We start from the raw sequence: 16,408 nt of genomic DNA on the forward strand, positions 1-16,408 counted from the left end.
TCTAATGGTACATTGTGTTTGCTAATCGCCTTAGAAGACTAATGTCTGATTAGAAAACCCTTGTGCAATTATGTTAGCACAGCTGAAAACAGTTATGCTGGTGATATAAGCTATAACTGGCCTTCCTTTGAGCTTGAAGTTTGAAGAAGAAAATTAATACTTCAAATATTAATCATTATTTCTAACCTTGTCAATGTCTTGACTACATTTTATATTCAATTTTCAATTCATTTGATAAATAAAAGTGAGTTTTCATGGAAGACACAAAATTGTCTGGATGACCCCAAACTTTTGAACGGTAGTGTATATATATATATATATATATACATTTAATATAATATATATGTCATAGTATATATATATATATTTATATATAATTATATGAAATAATTACAGATAACCAATTATAAATTCTGGACTTCCTTATAGTTCTTTGATGAACGTCGGTGAAGATATCATTATTTTTCAAACTTTTTAAAATGTATTTGTTTATTGGAAACTGAATACAATTGCTTTATCCTCCAGAACCCCATTAAATGATGAAGACTATGACATCAAGCAAAAGTTAAGAGGTCCAAAAACGCTAGATTCATCTTCTGACAGTCCTGCACTATGAAAAGAAGAACAACAAAAGTTTGGCTCACACACAAACTGTGTGACAGAAAGAGATGGATGTCATATTTCAGGAGAGCGGGAATAAAGTGTGAGGCTCCACTTCACGGCTAAGTGTTACACTCAAGGAGTCACAAGGAGCTGATGCCGAGTCTCCTCCCACTGTAACTCCTCTCTCCTTTCTCCTCTGTCCTCAGTGCCCTTCTCCTCCTCTTCCTTCTGTTTATGTGCTGCCCACGCAGCCTCACTTCCTCTCCTCGTCTGACCTCACATCCTGTCTGCGTCCGACCGCCTGTGTTTGATTACCGAGGACAGCCAGACGGAGCGAGGGAGCGCAGCATCAGGAAAAGAAGAGGAATGAAGAGGGGGGGGGGGGGGCACAGCAGGCAGAGACAAAAACAGACAGGCGAAGGATTTAGAGGAAGAGAGAGAGACACTTAAGTCAGACTGCACAGAGAGAGAGAGAGACTGAAGGACAGACTGCACAGAGAGTGAGAGACTGAAGGACAGACTGCACAGAGAGAGAGAGAGACTGAAGGACAGACTGCACAGAGAGAGAGAGAGACTGAAGGACAGACTGCACGGAGAGAGAGAGAGAGAGAGAGAGAGAGACTGAAGGTCAGACTGCACGGAGGGAGAGAGAGAGAGACAGTGAAGGTCAGACTGCACGGGGGGGGGAGAGAGAGAGAGAGAGTGAAGGACAGACTGCACGGGGGGAGAGAGAGAGAGAGAGTGAAGGACAGACTGCACGGGGGGAGAGAGAGAGAGAGCAAGAGAGAGAGTGAAGGACAGACTGCCGAGAAAGAGAGACACTGAAGGACAGACTGCACGGAGAGAGAGAGAGAGAGACACTGAAAGAAACTGTACGGAGAGAGAGACACTGAAAGAGACTGTACGGAGAGAGAGAGAGAGAGAAGACAGGCAAGAGGAGTCTGGGTAAAAGATTAGGTGCAAAAACGCAAGGAAATTGAGACAAAGAGCGAGCCAGGGATCAACAGAGAGGAGGAGAGAGGGAGGGATGAAAGGGAGAGAGGGTTTAGGAGGATGTGAGGCGAGGATTACGCAAACGTTTGTGACATCATCAGCAGAGAAGACGGGCGCCACTGATCCTCCAAATAGAGGCCGGGTTTACTCAAACGCACCGAGATACACCTTTTCTACTGTCGGTGTGATAGAGCCGTGAAGTGAGAACCACTATTCTGGAGACATTTTTTTTTTTATTCCGAAACAAGGTCCCATGGGAGACACCGGAAGGGGCGGGGCTTCATCTCTCATATTGGATCATTTTAAAGTTCACCTTCACGAGAACACTAGCGTACGTGTCTATCCGTCTCACTCCTTCCTACACTCTCCAAGTCCTCTGCTTCCAACAATCTTTTATATAATGTTGTTATGTCTCACACACACACACACACACCTACACACACACACCTACACACACCTCTACACACACACACACACACTCAATCAGTGGCACCACTTGAAAATAGAGCCACAGTAAAAAACGGAGCCACTCTGAGAATGAGGAGGCCGCATTCCTCCTGCATGACGGTCTGCGGTCTGTCTGCACCGAGACAGAAAAAGACCTTTAAGGCCTGGAGAGAAAAATGTGAAGAATGTGGCACTCGTTCAGCCCCCACTCAACTCACACACTCACACACACGCTGAGGCGCGTGTGTGTGTGTGTGTGTGAGTGCCACTGTAAAAGGAACAAAGTGAGATATCATCCTCATCTTCAGAAGCTTCTAATCAGGCCGAACAAAGCAGAGCAATGGACACTTGGCTTGAAGGAAAGGGAGAAAGAGAGAGGGAGAGAGAGATGTAGAGATGAGAGGAAGGACAGATAGAGGAAGGAGTTAAGAAAGAGGGATAAGAGGCAGAATGTAGAGAGGGACACAGACCTTGGATTCCACACTATTATCATCTGCTGCAGCATAGTGAGCATTCCATCTGTTCAACAGCTGGCACACACACGCACACGCACACACACACACGCACTCGTTGGGACATGCCTGAGATTGTGGTTCTCATGGCCAGAGCGCTGATCGTTTATAAAGGGGATTAGAGACGGAGAGGCGGATGACAGACTGGCACGGAAAAGCTGAATAGTAGCTCAAGAATGTGAGAGAGCGCGAGAGGCCGCATACAGTCAGAGATGTAAATATATATTTATGTGTATATATATATGAGTTCATATTTAAAACGCACAGAGCAGTGGTTATCATCATGAACTCATTTAATCTGGTCGATGCGGCTCGGTTTCTGCAGGAGAAACCCAACGGTTGGCCAACGGTGGGCGTGAGAAGGGCTGCGGGGGGAGGAGGGGGCGTTTCCACGGCAACAATGCGTGAGAAACGACGCTGTCCGTGTGCAACCTCGTGTCCAAAGATCGTGAGATCCAAACTCAACCGAAAACTAACAGAAATGAGTCTCGGCGCGAACGCGTGAATTCCCCGATTTCTCCCAATAGCCGTGTTCCACGTGTGCATATAAACACACGGAGAGAGAGAACCTTGTCCACCGCTGCCTCCAGAAGAGAGAGAGAGAGGGAGAGGGAGAGAGAGAGAGGGAGAGGGAGAGGGAGAGAGAGAGAGAGAGGGAGAGAGAGAGAGAGAGAGAGAGAGAGGGAGAGAGAGAGAGAGGGAGAGAGAGACGAGCGCCTCGACTGCCGAAGTGTCAAAAAAACTAAACAACGCTCCCCACTTTTTTTCCGAGAAGAGCATGAATGTGTGAGCGCATGTATGATATGCACGTGTGTTTATGTCAGTGTGTGTGTGTGTGTGTACGTGCTGCGGCAGTGAAGGATTATGGGGGATGAGTTTCTCAGAACCCTGACCCCATTCAACCCTGCTCTGCCCAACAAGGAAAAATGAAAGTCTTGAAGAGAGTGAATACAGACAGACAGACATGCAGACAGTAAATAGAGAGAGAGAGAGAGACATACAGACAGACAGATAGGCAGACGGACAGTAAAGAGAGAGAGAGACAGACAGACAGAAAAGAGAGACAGACAGACAGAAAGAAAAGAGAGAGACAGACAGACAGTAAAGAGAGACAGACAGGCAGAAAGTAAAGAGAGAGACAGACAGACAGTCAAGAGAGAGACAGACAGACAGTAAAGAGAGACAGACAGACAGAAAGTAAAGAGAGAGACAGACAGACAGTAAAGAGAGACTGACAGACAGAAAGTAAAGAGAGAGACAGACAGACAGTAAAGAGAGAGACAGACAGTAAAGAGAGACAGACAGACAGAAAGTAAAGAGAGAGACAGACAGACAGTAAAGAGAGACAGACAGACAGAAAGTAAAGAGAGAGACAGACAGACAGTAAAGAGAGACAGACAGACAGTAAAGAGAGACAGACAGACAGAAAGTAAAGAGAGAGACAGACAGACAGTAAAGAGAGACAGACAGACAGAAAGTAAAGAGAGAGACAGACAGACAGTAAAGAGAGACTGACAGACAGAAAGTAAAGAGAGAGACAGACAGAAAGTAAAGAGAGAGACAGACAGACAGTAAAGAGAGACTGACAGACAGAAAGTAAAGAGAGACAGACAGACAGAAAGTAAAGAGAGAGACAGACAGACAGTAAAGAGAGAGACAGACAGACAGTAAAGAGAGAGACAGACAGTAAAGAGACTGACAGACAGAAAGTAAAGAGAGAGACAGACAGACAGTAAAGAGACTGACAGACAGAAAGTAAAGAGAGAGACAGACAGACAGTAAAGAGAGACTGACAGACAGAAAGTAAAGAGAGAGACAGACAGAAAGTAAAGAGAGAGACAGACAGAAAGTAAAGAGAGACAGACAGACAGTAAAGAGAGACTGACAGACAGAAAGTAAAGAGAGACTGACAGACAGAAAGTAAAGAGAGAGACAGACAGAAAGTAAAGAGAGAGACAGACAGAAAGTAAAGAGAGAGACAGACAGACAGTAAAGAGAGACAGACAGACAGTAAAGAGAGACTGACAGACAGAAAGTAAAGAGAGAGACAGACAGAAAGTAAAGAGAGACAGACAGACAGAAAGTAAAGAGAGAGACAGACAGACAGTAAAGAGAGAGACAGACAGACAGTAAAGAGAGAGACAGACAGACAGTAAAGAGAGACAGACAGACAGTAAAGAGAGAGACAGACAGACAGAAAGTAAAGAGAGAGACAGACAGACAGTAAAGAGAGACAGACAGAGACGGACGGCGTCCCAGTGCCTGCCGGGTGGAGGTGGAGGTGGAGGTGGAGGTGGAGCCCGGATGCAGACTACGGTCAAGCACCTTGTAGAACCCCACGTCAGATAATCCCCTTTAAACCGACCTTTGACCCCTCTGAAGCACTTTGAGAGGACTTACGGTATTATGTGGCGGGGTTCTGGTGAGCACGGAGCGGGTCGGGGGAACGTCTGGGCGACCCGTGATGGGCGGGACCGACCTCCCCTTCTAATCCCACTAGTCCTGTTACATGATACCAGCGGGAAAGACATTCCTCCGCTGGTGAAGCCATCCCTTGTTCTCGCTCTGTTTTCTGTACATCCCCCCTCCCCCTCTTCCATCCCCCCCCCCAAATGTCTGTCCCACTTCCTCGTCTTATCTTCTTCGTTCTTTCCCTCTTCTAGGCTTCGCCCTCCATCTTGCCCCTACGAACACAACCGTATTTGGGTTTGTGGGAAGGGGGGGTTGAGATTATCACCATGGCGATCCACATCAAAACAGTCCGGCGAGCGAAGGGCGGGAGTGTGCGAGGAGCTCAACGTTAATGTAAAAGCTGAGTCACGACGTCGAGAGGATGACGTCACTGAAACATGACATCGTGCTTTTGGAGGCCTCAATTAGTACAAAAATAATAATACACTTATGGATTTGCACTAACTACAATTTATTTGTTAATGGTCACCTGATGTTTTTTTGTTATTCTTCAAATTAAAAAATGTGAAATAGGATATTCTTCCACGAGAAAATTAATGTTCATAAACAAATAAAAGTTGTATAATGTTAGCGAAAGGCAGACCGCTCCTCTCTATTGAGGAGCTGGGTGGTGTTGTAGTGTATGGATATTAAACATGGATATTAAAATATTTTTAAAAATCTGGAGAAGGAGATTTCTGAGAAATATTATTTATAAAAAATTAAATAAATATTTAAGAAATATAAAATCTGTATTAAAAACAAATAAATTGTATAGGAGTGTTTCCGACCCGAAAGCAAAGAATGTGCCACGAATTGACAGGAGGTTCAATTCCAGCAGAGCTTTCCTCTCAAAACATTCTCGGCACATTCTCATTATGTTCGTCGAAAATAAATAAAAACGCTTTAGAAACGTCAATATTGAAGATTTATGAAACACGTTTCCCTCACTTTCGTCGCGGAGAGGATTGCGCAACTGGTAATGCACTTTCAGGAACGCCTACGAGACTCGGGGGTGGGAGTGGGTAGTGCATTTTAGGAAAGAAGTTAAACTTCATTTAAATATATACCTCGATATCAAAGACAGATTTTGTTGCCACGGTTCTAACGCCGTGACACATCCACGCCACCCCGTCCTCTCACGACGCTCACACCCCACCCGGCACATTCTACTTCCCCCTGAAGTCACAGCGCGGGGCAACGACGCTCACACCGAAGATGGGGGAGCCGAGGGCCAGTTGTCTCTGAGTGAGAGACGGGCTCTGCGGTGGTGGTGATGATGATGATGATGGTGCAGAGCCAAGATGGAGGAACAGAGGGGACGGGGGGGGGCACATCTGTTTCTGCTCAGCTCTGAGGAAAGAAAGGGGCCTGCAGAGCCGTCTGTACTGGGGAACGGACACTGCGCTCGCCAAGGCAGCTACTGGCACGGGGGCAACACACACACACACACCGAGCAAGGGCATCAAGGGTAAAGCGTGGGTGGCTGTGTGTGTGTGTGTGTGTGTGTGTGTGTGTGTGTGTGGTATTCCGGGTTGGATGCGTCGGGCTTAGCAGCAACGTAGTCGGAATGTTTGCTCTTTAACTTTCTGTCTCTCCATTTCTTGTGATGTAGGAATTTTGTTTTTTTCTCTCTTTACAAACTCTCCATCTCTCTCTCCCTCTCTTTCTCCCTCTCTTTCTCCCTCTGTTCCTCCTCTCTCATCTGTCCTTCGTATCCCACATTCCTCTCCCCTCTCTCTCTGTTTGCGCCCCGACCTCCCGCCAACTCTCCGGACCCTCGTACTCTGATGGTTTTACAGGAAGCCGAGTCACGGGGGTGTTTGTGCATGTGTGTGTGTGTGTGTGCGGTACGTCTAGCTGACTCAGCCCGATCTCCAGTCCAGTAGTGAGACCCTGGCAGACCAGAACCGCCAGCCGATGGCAGCTCCTCTGTGTGCTTTTTGTTTGAGTAAACACGTCTTCTCATCTTTTGGTGCGACCCCAAGAACATTAAGACTCTTTCTCGTTCCTGCTCGCCGAACCTGGAACATCTGACGATCTCATGCCGTCCATTCTACCTTCCCCGGGAGTTCAGCTCGGTCATCACCACAGCCGTCTACATTCCACCACAAGCGGACACCGACGTAGCACTATCGGACCTACATGATGTGTTATGTCGGCATCAGAACAAGTATCCCGACGCGGCTGTGGTGGTGGCTGGGGACTTTAACAAGGCAAACCTAAAAAAAGTCATGCCGAACTTTCACCAGCACATTACGTGTGCTACCAGAGGGGAAAGAACGTTGGACCACTGCTATACGCCATTCAAGACAGGCTACAAGGCTGTCTCTCTCCCTCCGTTAGGAAATCAGACCATGCCGCCATTTTCTGCTTCCGGAGTATAAACAAAGGATCGCGGAAGCGGTAGTGACGAGGCACGAATGGTGGTCTGACCAATCAGAGGCTGAGCTACAGGACGCTCTGCGTGTCGTCGACTGGGACATGATCCAATCCAGTTCCAGTGACGTCAGCGAGTTGCGAAGTAGCAATGAGCCTCATAGCAACGCTTAACGACACCATCGTCCCCACGGTAAAGTTAGGGTCTTTCCTAATCAAAAGCCGTGGGTTGATAGATCCATCCGTGAAGCTGTGAACGCCCGTATTGCTGCCTATAACTCCGGTCTTGTATCCGGCAACATGGACGAGTACAAGGCAGCGGTCTATGGACTGAGGAGGCGGTGAAGGACGCCAAAAGAAGGTACCGAGACAGAGTGGAATCACAGATGGAGCAGCGCGACACCAGGCGCCTATGGCAGGGGCTACGGACTATCACAAACTACCAGAGCAGCCCCCGACGAAAGGTGAGTGCCGACGCATCCCGTGCGGACGACCTGAACTCTCTTTATGCACGGTTTGAGGCTAGCAACAACAGCGCTAGCCCGCCGCCAACAACAACACCAAGCGGCGCGAGGTGGTACCGCTGGGGATGAACACACACTCTCTGTGACCGAGCACAGTGTGAGGAGGGCTCTGTTGAGGGTGAACACCAGGAAAGCTGCAGGTCCAGATGGCATATCTGGGCGAGTACTGAAGACCTGTGCTAACCAGCTAGCTCCAGTGTTCACCACAATATTCAACCTCTCCTGGCTGAGTCCGTGGTCCCCGCCTGCTTCAAGAGATCCACTATTGTCCCTGTGCCCAAGAATGCTTCTCCAGCATGTATGAATGACTACCGACCGGTGGCCCTCACCTCGGTGGTCATGAAATGCTGAGAGGCTGATAAAGGACTACATCTGCGCCTTCCTCCCTTCCTCCATGGACCCGCTGCAGTTTGCTTATCGCCCAAACAGATCCACGGATGATGCTGTCTCCCAGGTACTGCACACCACACTCTCTCATCTGGACAGCCAGAGGGGGCTATGTGAGACTACTGTTCATTGATTATAGTTCAGCTTTCAACACCATAGTCCCTCCAGACTGGCGGCAAGCTGATTGAGCTGGGACTGAACACCCCTGTGTGCTTGGATCCTGGACTTCCTGACCGCCAGGCCACAGGTGGTCAGGGTGGGCAGACACACTCAAATCCCTCACCCTGAACACAGGATCCCCCAGGGTTGCGTCCTCAGCCCCTACTGTACTCCCTGTACACACATGACTGTGTGGCCAGGTTCAACTCAATACCATCATCAAGTTTGCGGATGACACAGTGGTGGTGGGCCTGATCTCGACAACGACAACGAGAAGGCCTACCTGGAGGAAGTTGCTGATCTGTCACTCTGGTGCCAGGACAACAGCCTCATCATGAATGTCACCAAAACTAAGGAGCTGATTGTGGACTTTAGGAAGGTACAACAACAGAGGACGTACTCACCACTGGGGATTAACAGGACTACTGTGGAGAGGGTGAGCGGGTATAAATACCTGGGAGTCCACATCACCGAGGATCTGACATGGTCAACAAACACAGACACTCTGGTGAGAAAGGCAAGGCAGCGCCTCTACCACCTCAGGCAGCTGAGGAAATTTAAAGTTTCCCAGAGGATCCTTCAGTCCTTCTACTCTGGAGCTGTAGAGGCGTCCTGACAGGAAGCATCACAGCCTGGTTTGGCAACTGCTCCGCTCAGGACAGGAAGGCTCTGCAGAGAGTAGTGCGTTCGGCTGAACGCACTATTGGAACTACACTCCCACCCTGCAGGACTTGTACACCAGGAGGTGCAGAACCAGAGCCGGCAGGATCATGAAGGATCCTCACCACCCCAACAACAGACTGTTTCAGCTGCTGCGGTCAGGCAGGCGCCTCCGTAGTCACGCTGCAAGAACAGAGAGACTGAGACGGAGTTTCTTTCCTCAGGCCATCAGGATTGTGAACTCCGACCTCACCAGGACCCCCACATAGACCCACACAACTGCCCCTCTTAGGCACACACACACACACACACACACACACACACACACTTACTGTAAATATTGTGTTGTTTTTTATTTGTAAATAGTGTGTACTTGTTGCCCTTGCACATTCCTGCTGAGCATTGCCACTTTCATTTCACTGCACACCCTGTGTGTGTATGTGACAAATAAAACATCTTGAATCTTGAATCTTGAATCTTGAGTCATAAATAATAATGAAAATAATAATAATAATAATAATATAAATAACAATGTTTTGCTTTCTTTTTGCTGAATTATTCGGCCTCCACCTCAATGCAATTATTTCTAGAATGATGTTGCATCCTCGTTTCCCTTGAGGTGAACTTTGAACCTTGAGGCGCTGCATCCAATAATTATTTTCATTATAAATTAATTGTTTTTTTACAAACACATTTTTCCAATGATGAAAAATTAAATGGAAAAGTATTATGTAGCAAAGAAAATACAGAGAATGATATTAATGGATTATTTTCTTCTTCCGAGGATTTATTAATTGATTCAACTGACAACCGATTGCATAATGACTTCATTAAATCAACTCGTGGTCTAAGTTTCCGTGAATAGATGTCAATGGAAAGAAATGTTGCCATGACAACCGACGTCATATATCACGAGGACTTTTTTTTATGAGAAGAGTCGTGAGCGGACACAAAGACGCAGACATCTCAGAGACTTACGTTTCAAATCACCTGCAAACCGACACCTTTCCATTATGTTTTTTTAATATTCATAAACTTTTTATAATCTCCAAAGTCCAAACAACGATAAACTAAAGACGCACAAAAAAAGACACTGCAGCATGATTATGGTCCCGAATGTTGAGCCTTTTTTTTATATGACCATCGAGTTGTCATGCATTGTGATATGTTATATCCCTCTGATCTGACACCATGCCGTGAGAGACTAAAGATATTGTGTGTGTGTGTGTGTGTGCGTAAATGAGATCTTCTGCTCTTTTCAATAACTCAGACATTCATCTGAGGTGTTAAAAGACATGTCATTAAAGAGGAACAGTACCACAATATGTGTGTGTGTGTGTGTGTTTCTCGGCGCTCAAAAGGTTCCCTTCATCTCGAGCAGGACTCTGCAGGTATGTGGCTCCCCCCCCCCCCCCCCACATCCACCCCGTGGCGGAGCCCTCACCAACAAGGCCGGTATTGTAGCGGGTAAAACGATAGCGCTCAGGGACGGGTACAGCTATGTGGTTACCCAGACAACCTCTTATACCTGCCCCCCCCCCCCTTCACCCCCTTCACCCACTTCTCCCTTCACCTCAATGAGGCTGCATACATCCATTCATTTATTTTGTGTGTGTGGGGGGGGGGAAAAAGAAGGAGAAAGAGAGGAACGAAAGGTGTGTTTCATCTGTTTCATCCTGAATGCAGAAGGAGGGAGGGGTGTGTGTGTGTGTGTGTGTCCTACCTTGTGTGTGTGTCTCTGGTTCACTGTTTCGTGGACTGCTGCGGAGTCGTCTTTCCGGCTTCTTGCCTCCCGGACTGCAGAGTCCGCCCCCCGACCCCACTGACCCGAGCGATGGGGCGTGTGATTTGTTGCTGCATCGCAAATAGAGTCACAGCATTTAATTAATCAATATATATACACATATATATATATACATAAATATATATAATTATATATATATATATATTCAAACATATATATAAATATACATAAATATATATATATAAAAACGCATAAATATGTATCATCCATGTTTGGGACCAGTAACACTTTTGACTCCATAGTATTAAACTAAATTGTTAACACGTAATGGTCTAATCAGAGCTAATAAGTGAGTTATTGATCAATTAATTCAATCAATTAAGGTGTCAAATCAAGGTCACCTGTATCCGTTGTGTGCCGGCCCCAGGCTGCCCTTGTAGAGCGTGGAGGGGGGGGAGTTAAGCCGGTTCTGTCGCTCGAGCTGCCTCTGTTCCTTTATCTTTTTGGGCTGTGGCTTACTGTACGTCTCCTCTCTGCCGATGTAGTTAGACATCCCGTAAACTGGGATGATTTCTGAAGGAGTAGAGGAGATTATTTTAAATTCATAATTCAGATTTTTATTCCACATAAATTCCTCCAATTAGTTTTTTGGGGGTCAGTACCTGGATCCCCGTACATGGGGGGCAGGTGGTGCTGGTAGTACTGGTGGGGGGGCAGCTCCCCGGGGCTGACGGGGGGGTAGAAAGAGTGAGAGTTGGGGATGAAGTGAGGGTGAGCCATGTAAGGGGGAAGGTGGTGTGTGGGGGAGAGGGCCGGAGAGTAGGAGGGCGGGTAGCACTCCGGAGACTGGGGCGTCACCACCACCCGGCGGACCCCCGTGTTATCCTCTAGCACCTGTGGGAGGAAGAGAAGAAGAAGAAAAGAAGGACAAGTGAGTGAAAGCTGGATACAAAATACACTTTAATATTCTTTCTAGCTATTTGTTGAAGCTATATTAAAGGTTCCCGAGGCCCTAATGCACCTGCTCTTCCGAAATGATGCTGTCAATCACTTGCGTCGGAGCAGCTGCTCCGCCTGTTTGAACGGGCGGAGCATCTCATGAAGAAGTGAATCGCAGGGTTTAGTGAACAAGTGAGCGATTGTGCTGAAAAGGACGCGCTGGCCCTTTAAGTGGTAAAAACAAGTGCCGCCAGGTTGTGATCAGATGCTCTGCAGATTTCAATGACAACAAGTTCTCTAATTAACATAGGTTCCAAACATGCATTCACTTTCACATTCATGGACCGGGACACACACACACACTCACACACAGACACACACACACATTCCAACGATTCAGACACTTCCACAGGCCTGCATTCCAAGCAGAGAGCAAACACACACTCCCCGCAGAGAGGGGAAGTCATCTGCTGGTCCCTAACAACAACAACACACACACCAAATTACCCCCCCCCCCCCCCAAAACCCCTCCAAACACACACACACACACACACACACAGTGCCAGAATACAACGGACAGAAAGAAAGAAGAGTATTAAAGGGGGTCAGGAGGGGAGGAAGAAGGTTACAGAACTAATCCGAGTGAGAAAAACTGAGAGAGGGGGAGAACAGGAAGAGGAGGAGGAGGAGGAGAAGAAAGAGGAGCCCCCCCCCCTTCCCCCCCTCCGCTGCAGAAGAGAAAAACAGGTTGTTTACCGGAAAAACAAGGGCAAAGTCCATGAATTAGTACATGTGGATCCGACATGTAAACCTACGTCACATTTATTGGCACACACACACACACACAAACACACAAACACACACACACAGACACAGAGACACACACAGACACAGAGACACACACACATACACACACACAAACAAATATGGACACACATGTGCACACACACAGCACAATGCAGCCATTAGCACAAATCACTAAGGAAACAAACTCACACACACACGTAAAATCCATTTCCCCATCCATTCCTCCCTCCAACCCGTACTCCACAAAATAAAGCCAACCCACCCAGTGCCTGTCTCCCCTATCTGTCCAGCTTATGTAAGAGCGAGACAGTGTTTCCCGCTCTCACTTGGCGCCCCCCCCACACACACACACCACCACTAACACACACACACGGTGAGCCAATGACCTGACTTCCATCGGCATAGGAACACAATCCCACCACACACACAGGCCAAGGATGCATTTGTGAGGTTTTGGGGCAGGGATGTCTATGTGTACAGATTGTAAAGCACTCCGAGACAAATTTGTAATTTGTGAAATTGGGCTATACAAATAAACTGAATTGAATTGAATTGAATTTGTAACACTATACTAGTGAGGGGGGAGGGGGGGGATTGATTCTCATTGATAGGATGACCTTTAACCCCTCGGTAACCACCCATAGGCCAAACGTTGGGTTTGCCCCAATCATAAATGTCAAGCTTGTGAATGTGAAAAGCCCAGCGATAGAATCTCCTCTTGCTGGTGTTGTGAGGACATCTGATAAAGTACGCGCACACACACACACGCACGCACACATAAGAGAGTCAGAACACCCCCCCCCCCCCCCCACCAAAATATTTAGCACATTCCTGCCCGGTGCCGTGTTGGTGGAGGAGGCGTCCTTGGGAGAGATGCCCGGTGCCGTCTGGTGCTCTTTGGAACGACTTCAATCAAATCAACAAAATCCACTATTGAATAAGTTGTTTGTAAAAAAAAAGAAAAGAAACAAATCTGTCCTTTGTATTTGCGTCAAATCGTCAAGTTGCGCAATCATATTTGTATGCAACCATTTCCATTCTCGACAAGTTATTATGTGAACGGCAGTGTGTGTGTGTGTGTGTGTGCATCCTGTCGGACCCATCTGACTCACATCTGTTGTGCTTGTGTCTGACCGTATTCTCAGGACCTCCTGTGGCTTTAGTGATTCATAGTTTTTTTTAAACATATTTCGTGGACAACGTGTATTTTGTTGACTGTCGCCTCCTTTCTGCCACGAATAACAAAATCGCCTCGCCGCAAATACAGAATTGTGATTACACATTCCTTCATTTGAGGAAAATAAATAAATAAAAAATTTATTTAACCTGAAAGATGTTAAATAAAGGGTTTTTTACATTACACGATTAATGAAAAATTAATTGCAGTCGCACAAAAAAATAAATAAAATGAAAGCACAACTACATAGTATATAATATATGATACAGATCTTCAGACACACACTGACCTGTGAGATGTACCCCGGGGGGACGTGGATGGGGGGAATCGACCCATTTGGGGACATCATGGGAACCTCAGCGGGACCTGCAAGGGAGAGGATTCATTTTACCAAGTAGCTCAAAGGAAACTCTCCTTTACATTGGTCACACACACACACACACACAGACACACACACAGACACACAGACACTCACACACACACAGACACACACACACTCGTATAACATGTCCCTTATGACAATAAATCAAATGTAAGCGGCAGCCTCTTATTTGACAGCATGTACATCTACAAAGGAGAAGCAAGGAAATCTGATAGAATTAGCAGATTGAAAATGATGTTGACTTTCCTCCATCCCTCCCTCTCTCTCTTCCTTCCTTCCTCCCTCCCACTGTCCCTCCCTCCCTCTCTCTCTCTTTCTCTCGGAGGTCTGTGGCTGGCAATGTCATTGGGACCCCGTTAGGACAGCTGGAGGCAGAACTGGCCTCAAAATAAATCACACACACAGATACATACAGACACACAGACACACACACACAGATACATACAGACACACACACACACACACACACACACACAGATACATACACACACAGACTATAAGCAAGACAATTAGCCATTTTCCGTTTTATAATTAAGACTAATTGGTTTTCATCCCTTGCTTTTCTCTCATTTCTCTCTTCCCTTCCATATATTCCTTCCTTCTTGTGTGTCACTTCTTCTATCCTTCGCTCTACTGCTCTTACTCACTCACTCCATCTTTCTGCTCGCCTTTCCTTCCTTCCTTCCTTCCTTCCTTTATGCCCATTTTCAGGAATCCCTCCTGCGTGATCTTCCCACTTCCCCTCCCTTCACGTATTACTCACATCCTTTGCTCCCTCCTTTCAATACAAATACTACTCACTTCATCCTTTCCTTCCTCACCCTCACTTAATTCGCTAAGTCACTCCCCCCCTTTACATCACCCTCTTTAAATCCTCCCTTCACCCCCCCTCTCCCACCCACCTGACCTCTCACCAGCCAAACAAACGGCACACACACACACACACAACCTGTGCAAAGTCTGCAGTGTGGAGTGGTTTGCATATGTGGGCGGTTGTGTGTGTGTGTGTGTGTGTGTGTGTGTCCTGAGTAGGTCACAGGTACGAAGAGACAGACCTCTTTCAGTCCTGTCTGCTCCCCTACCAAGGAGACTATGAAAGTCCCCATTGAGTTGAAGGTCACAGCATGGGGGGAGAACACACACACACACACACACACACACAGCTGCTCTCAACCGCTTTCCATCACTGCTCACACACCGTCCCAAACACACACTCTCCCGGTGAGTCTGTCACCCTCTCTCAGACACACACACACTCTTGACAAACAGACGTGTGTTTGGACAGTCTCTGCTGCCTCTATGCTCTTCACTCAGCAAACAGCAGCATTCCTCTGCTCTCACACACACACGCTAACACTCACACATATTCCCATCCCTGGCCCCCAGGACTGGACCCAACAGGCCTGACTACCGCCCTCAACTCCTCCCCAGAATACAGGACACTCTTTGTCCTGCTACCCTTCACACACACACACACACACACACACTGTTAAAAGCTCAGGATAATCAAGCAGACGAACGTGTGCACTCATGTGGTCGTTATTGTTCCACATTAAACGAAAAGAAGTGAGTGAGTCCGCGGTGCTCACTGGGGGTGACGTCGCTCTCTGGTCTGGGGGCTCAAACAGTCACGACTTCCTCCACCTAATCCTGCTGGAACGCCAGACACCTCAGCTACCCCCCCCCCCTCCCCACACACACACACACACACACACACCCCTTGCATCTTTCCATCTGTCCCTTCTTCCGCTTCCGACTGCCGGGGAGGTCGGGTCAGGGATCAGTTATGAGGTCATATCCTGCACGAGGGATGACGTCACAGTTGATGACGTCACAAGGGGGGTGGGCACTTGTTTTCACGATATCCACCTTTTTTTAATAAACTTGGTGTCACAGGGTTTCTTATAATTACCGTGAGGACCACGTATCCCATGATGCCTCCTGTCTCCTGGAGCTCGTCTCCACAAACTGTTCATTGAAGGTTTCGTTTGACACATTTTTTACACAATTGTAAAAGCTTCATTATATAAGAGTATAAAAGATATCAGATGAATATATTAAATCGATTTAAACAATAACACCGTGCTCTAAGAACTTACGGTGTGTTCAAACCAAAAGCGAAACTATTTTTTCGCGCGACCAAATCCCATGAAAAGTCAACGTACAGCTTGTGAAAATAGTTTCGCTTTTGGTGTGAACGCACCTTTACACTGAAGACATTACACGCCATCACGACCTATTATG

At 47.1% G+C, this 16,408-nt stretch overlaps 1 protein-coding gene across 1 annotated transcript in view; it reads right to left on the reverse strand.

Annotated features, from left to right (window-relative positions):
• Nucleotides 1-16,408, reverse strand: part of fndc3ba (fibronectin type III domain containing 3Ba) — a 90,483-nt gene that overhangs the window by 38,797 nt on the left and 35,278 nt on the right. The window contains exons 4-7 of the mRNA XM_056425683.1: nt 14,072-14,148; nt 11,522-11,753; nt 11,261-11,432; nt 10,839-10,969 (exon numbers count right to left, since the gene is read on the reverse strand). Of these exons, the coding sequence (XP_056281658.1) occupies nt 10,839-10,969; nt 11,261-11,432; nt 11,522-11,753; nt 14,072-14,148 (612 nt within the window). The remainder of the gene's footprint in view (nt 1-10,838; nt 10,970-11,260; nt 11,433-11,521; nt 11,754-14,071; nt 14,149-16,408) is intronic.

Source organism: Pseudoliparis swirei, chromosome 11 (genome assembly GCF_029220125.1).
Source record: "Pseudoliparis swirei isolate HS2019 ecotype Mariana Trench chromosome 11, NWPU_hadal_v1, whole genome shotgun sequence".
Taxonomy (NCBI): Eukaryota; Metazoa; Chordata; class Actinopteri; order Perciformes; family Liparidae; genus Pseudoliparis; species Pseudoliparis swirei.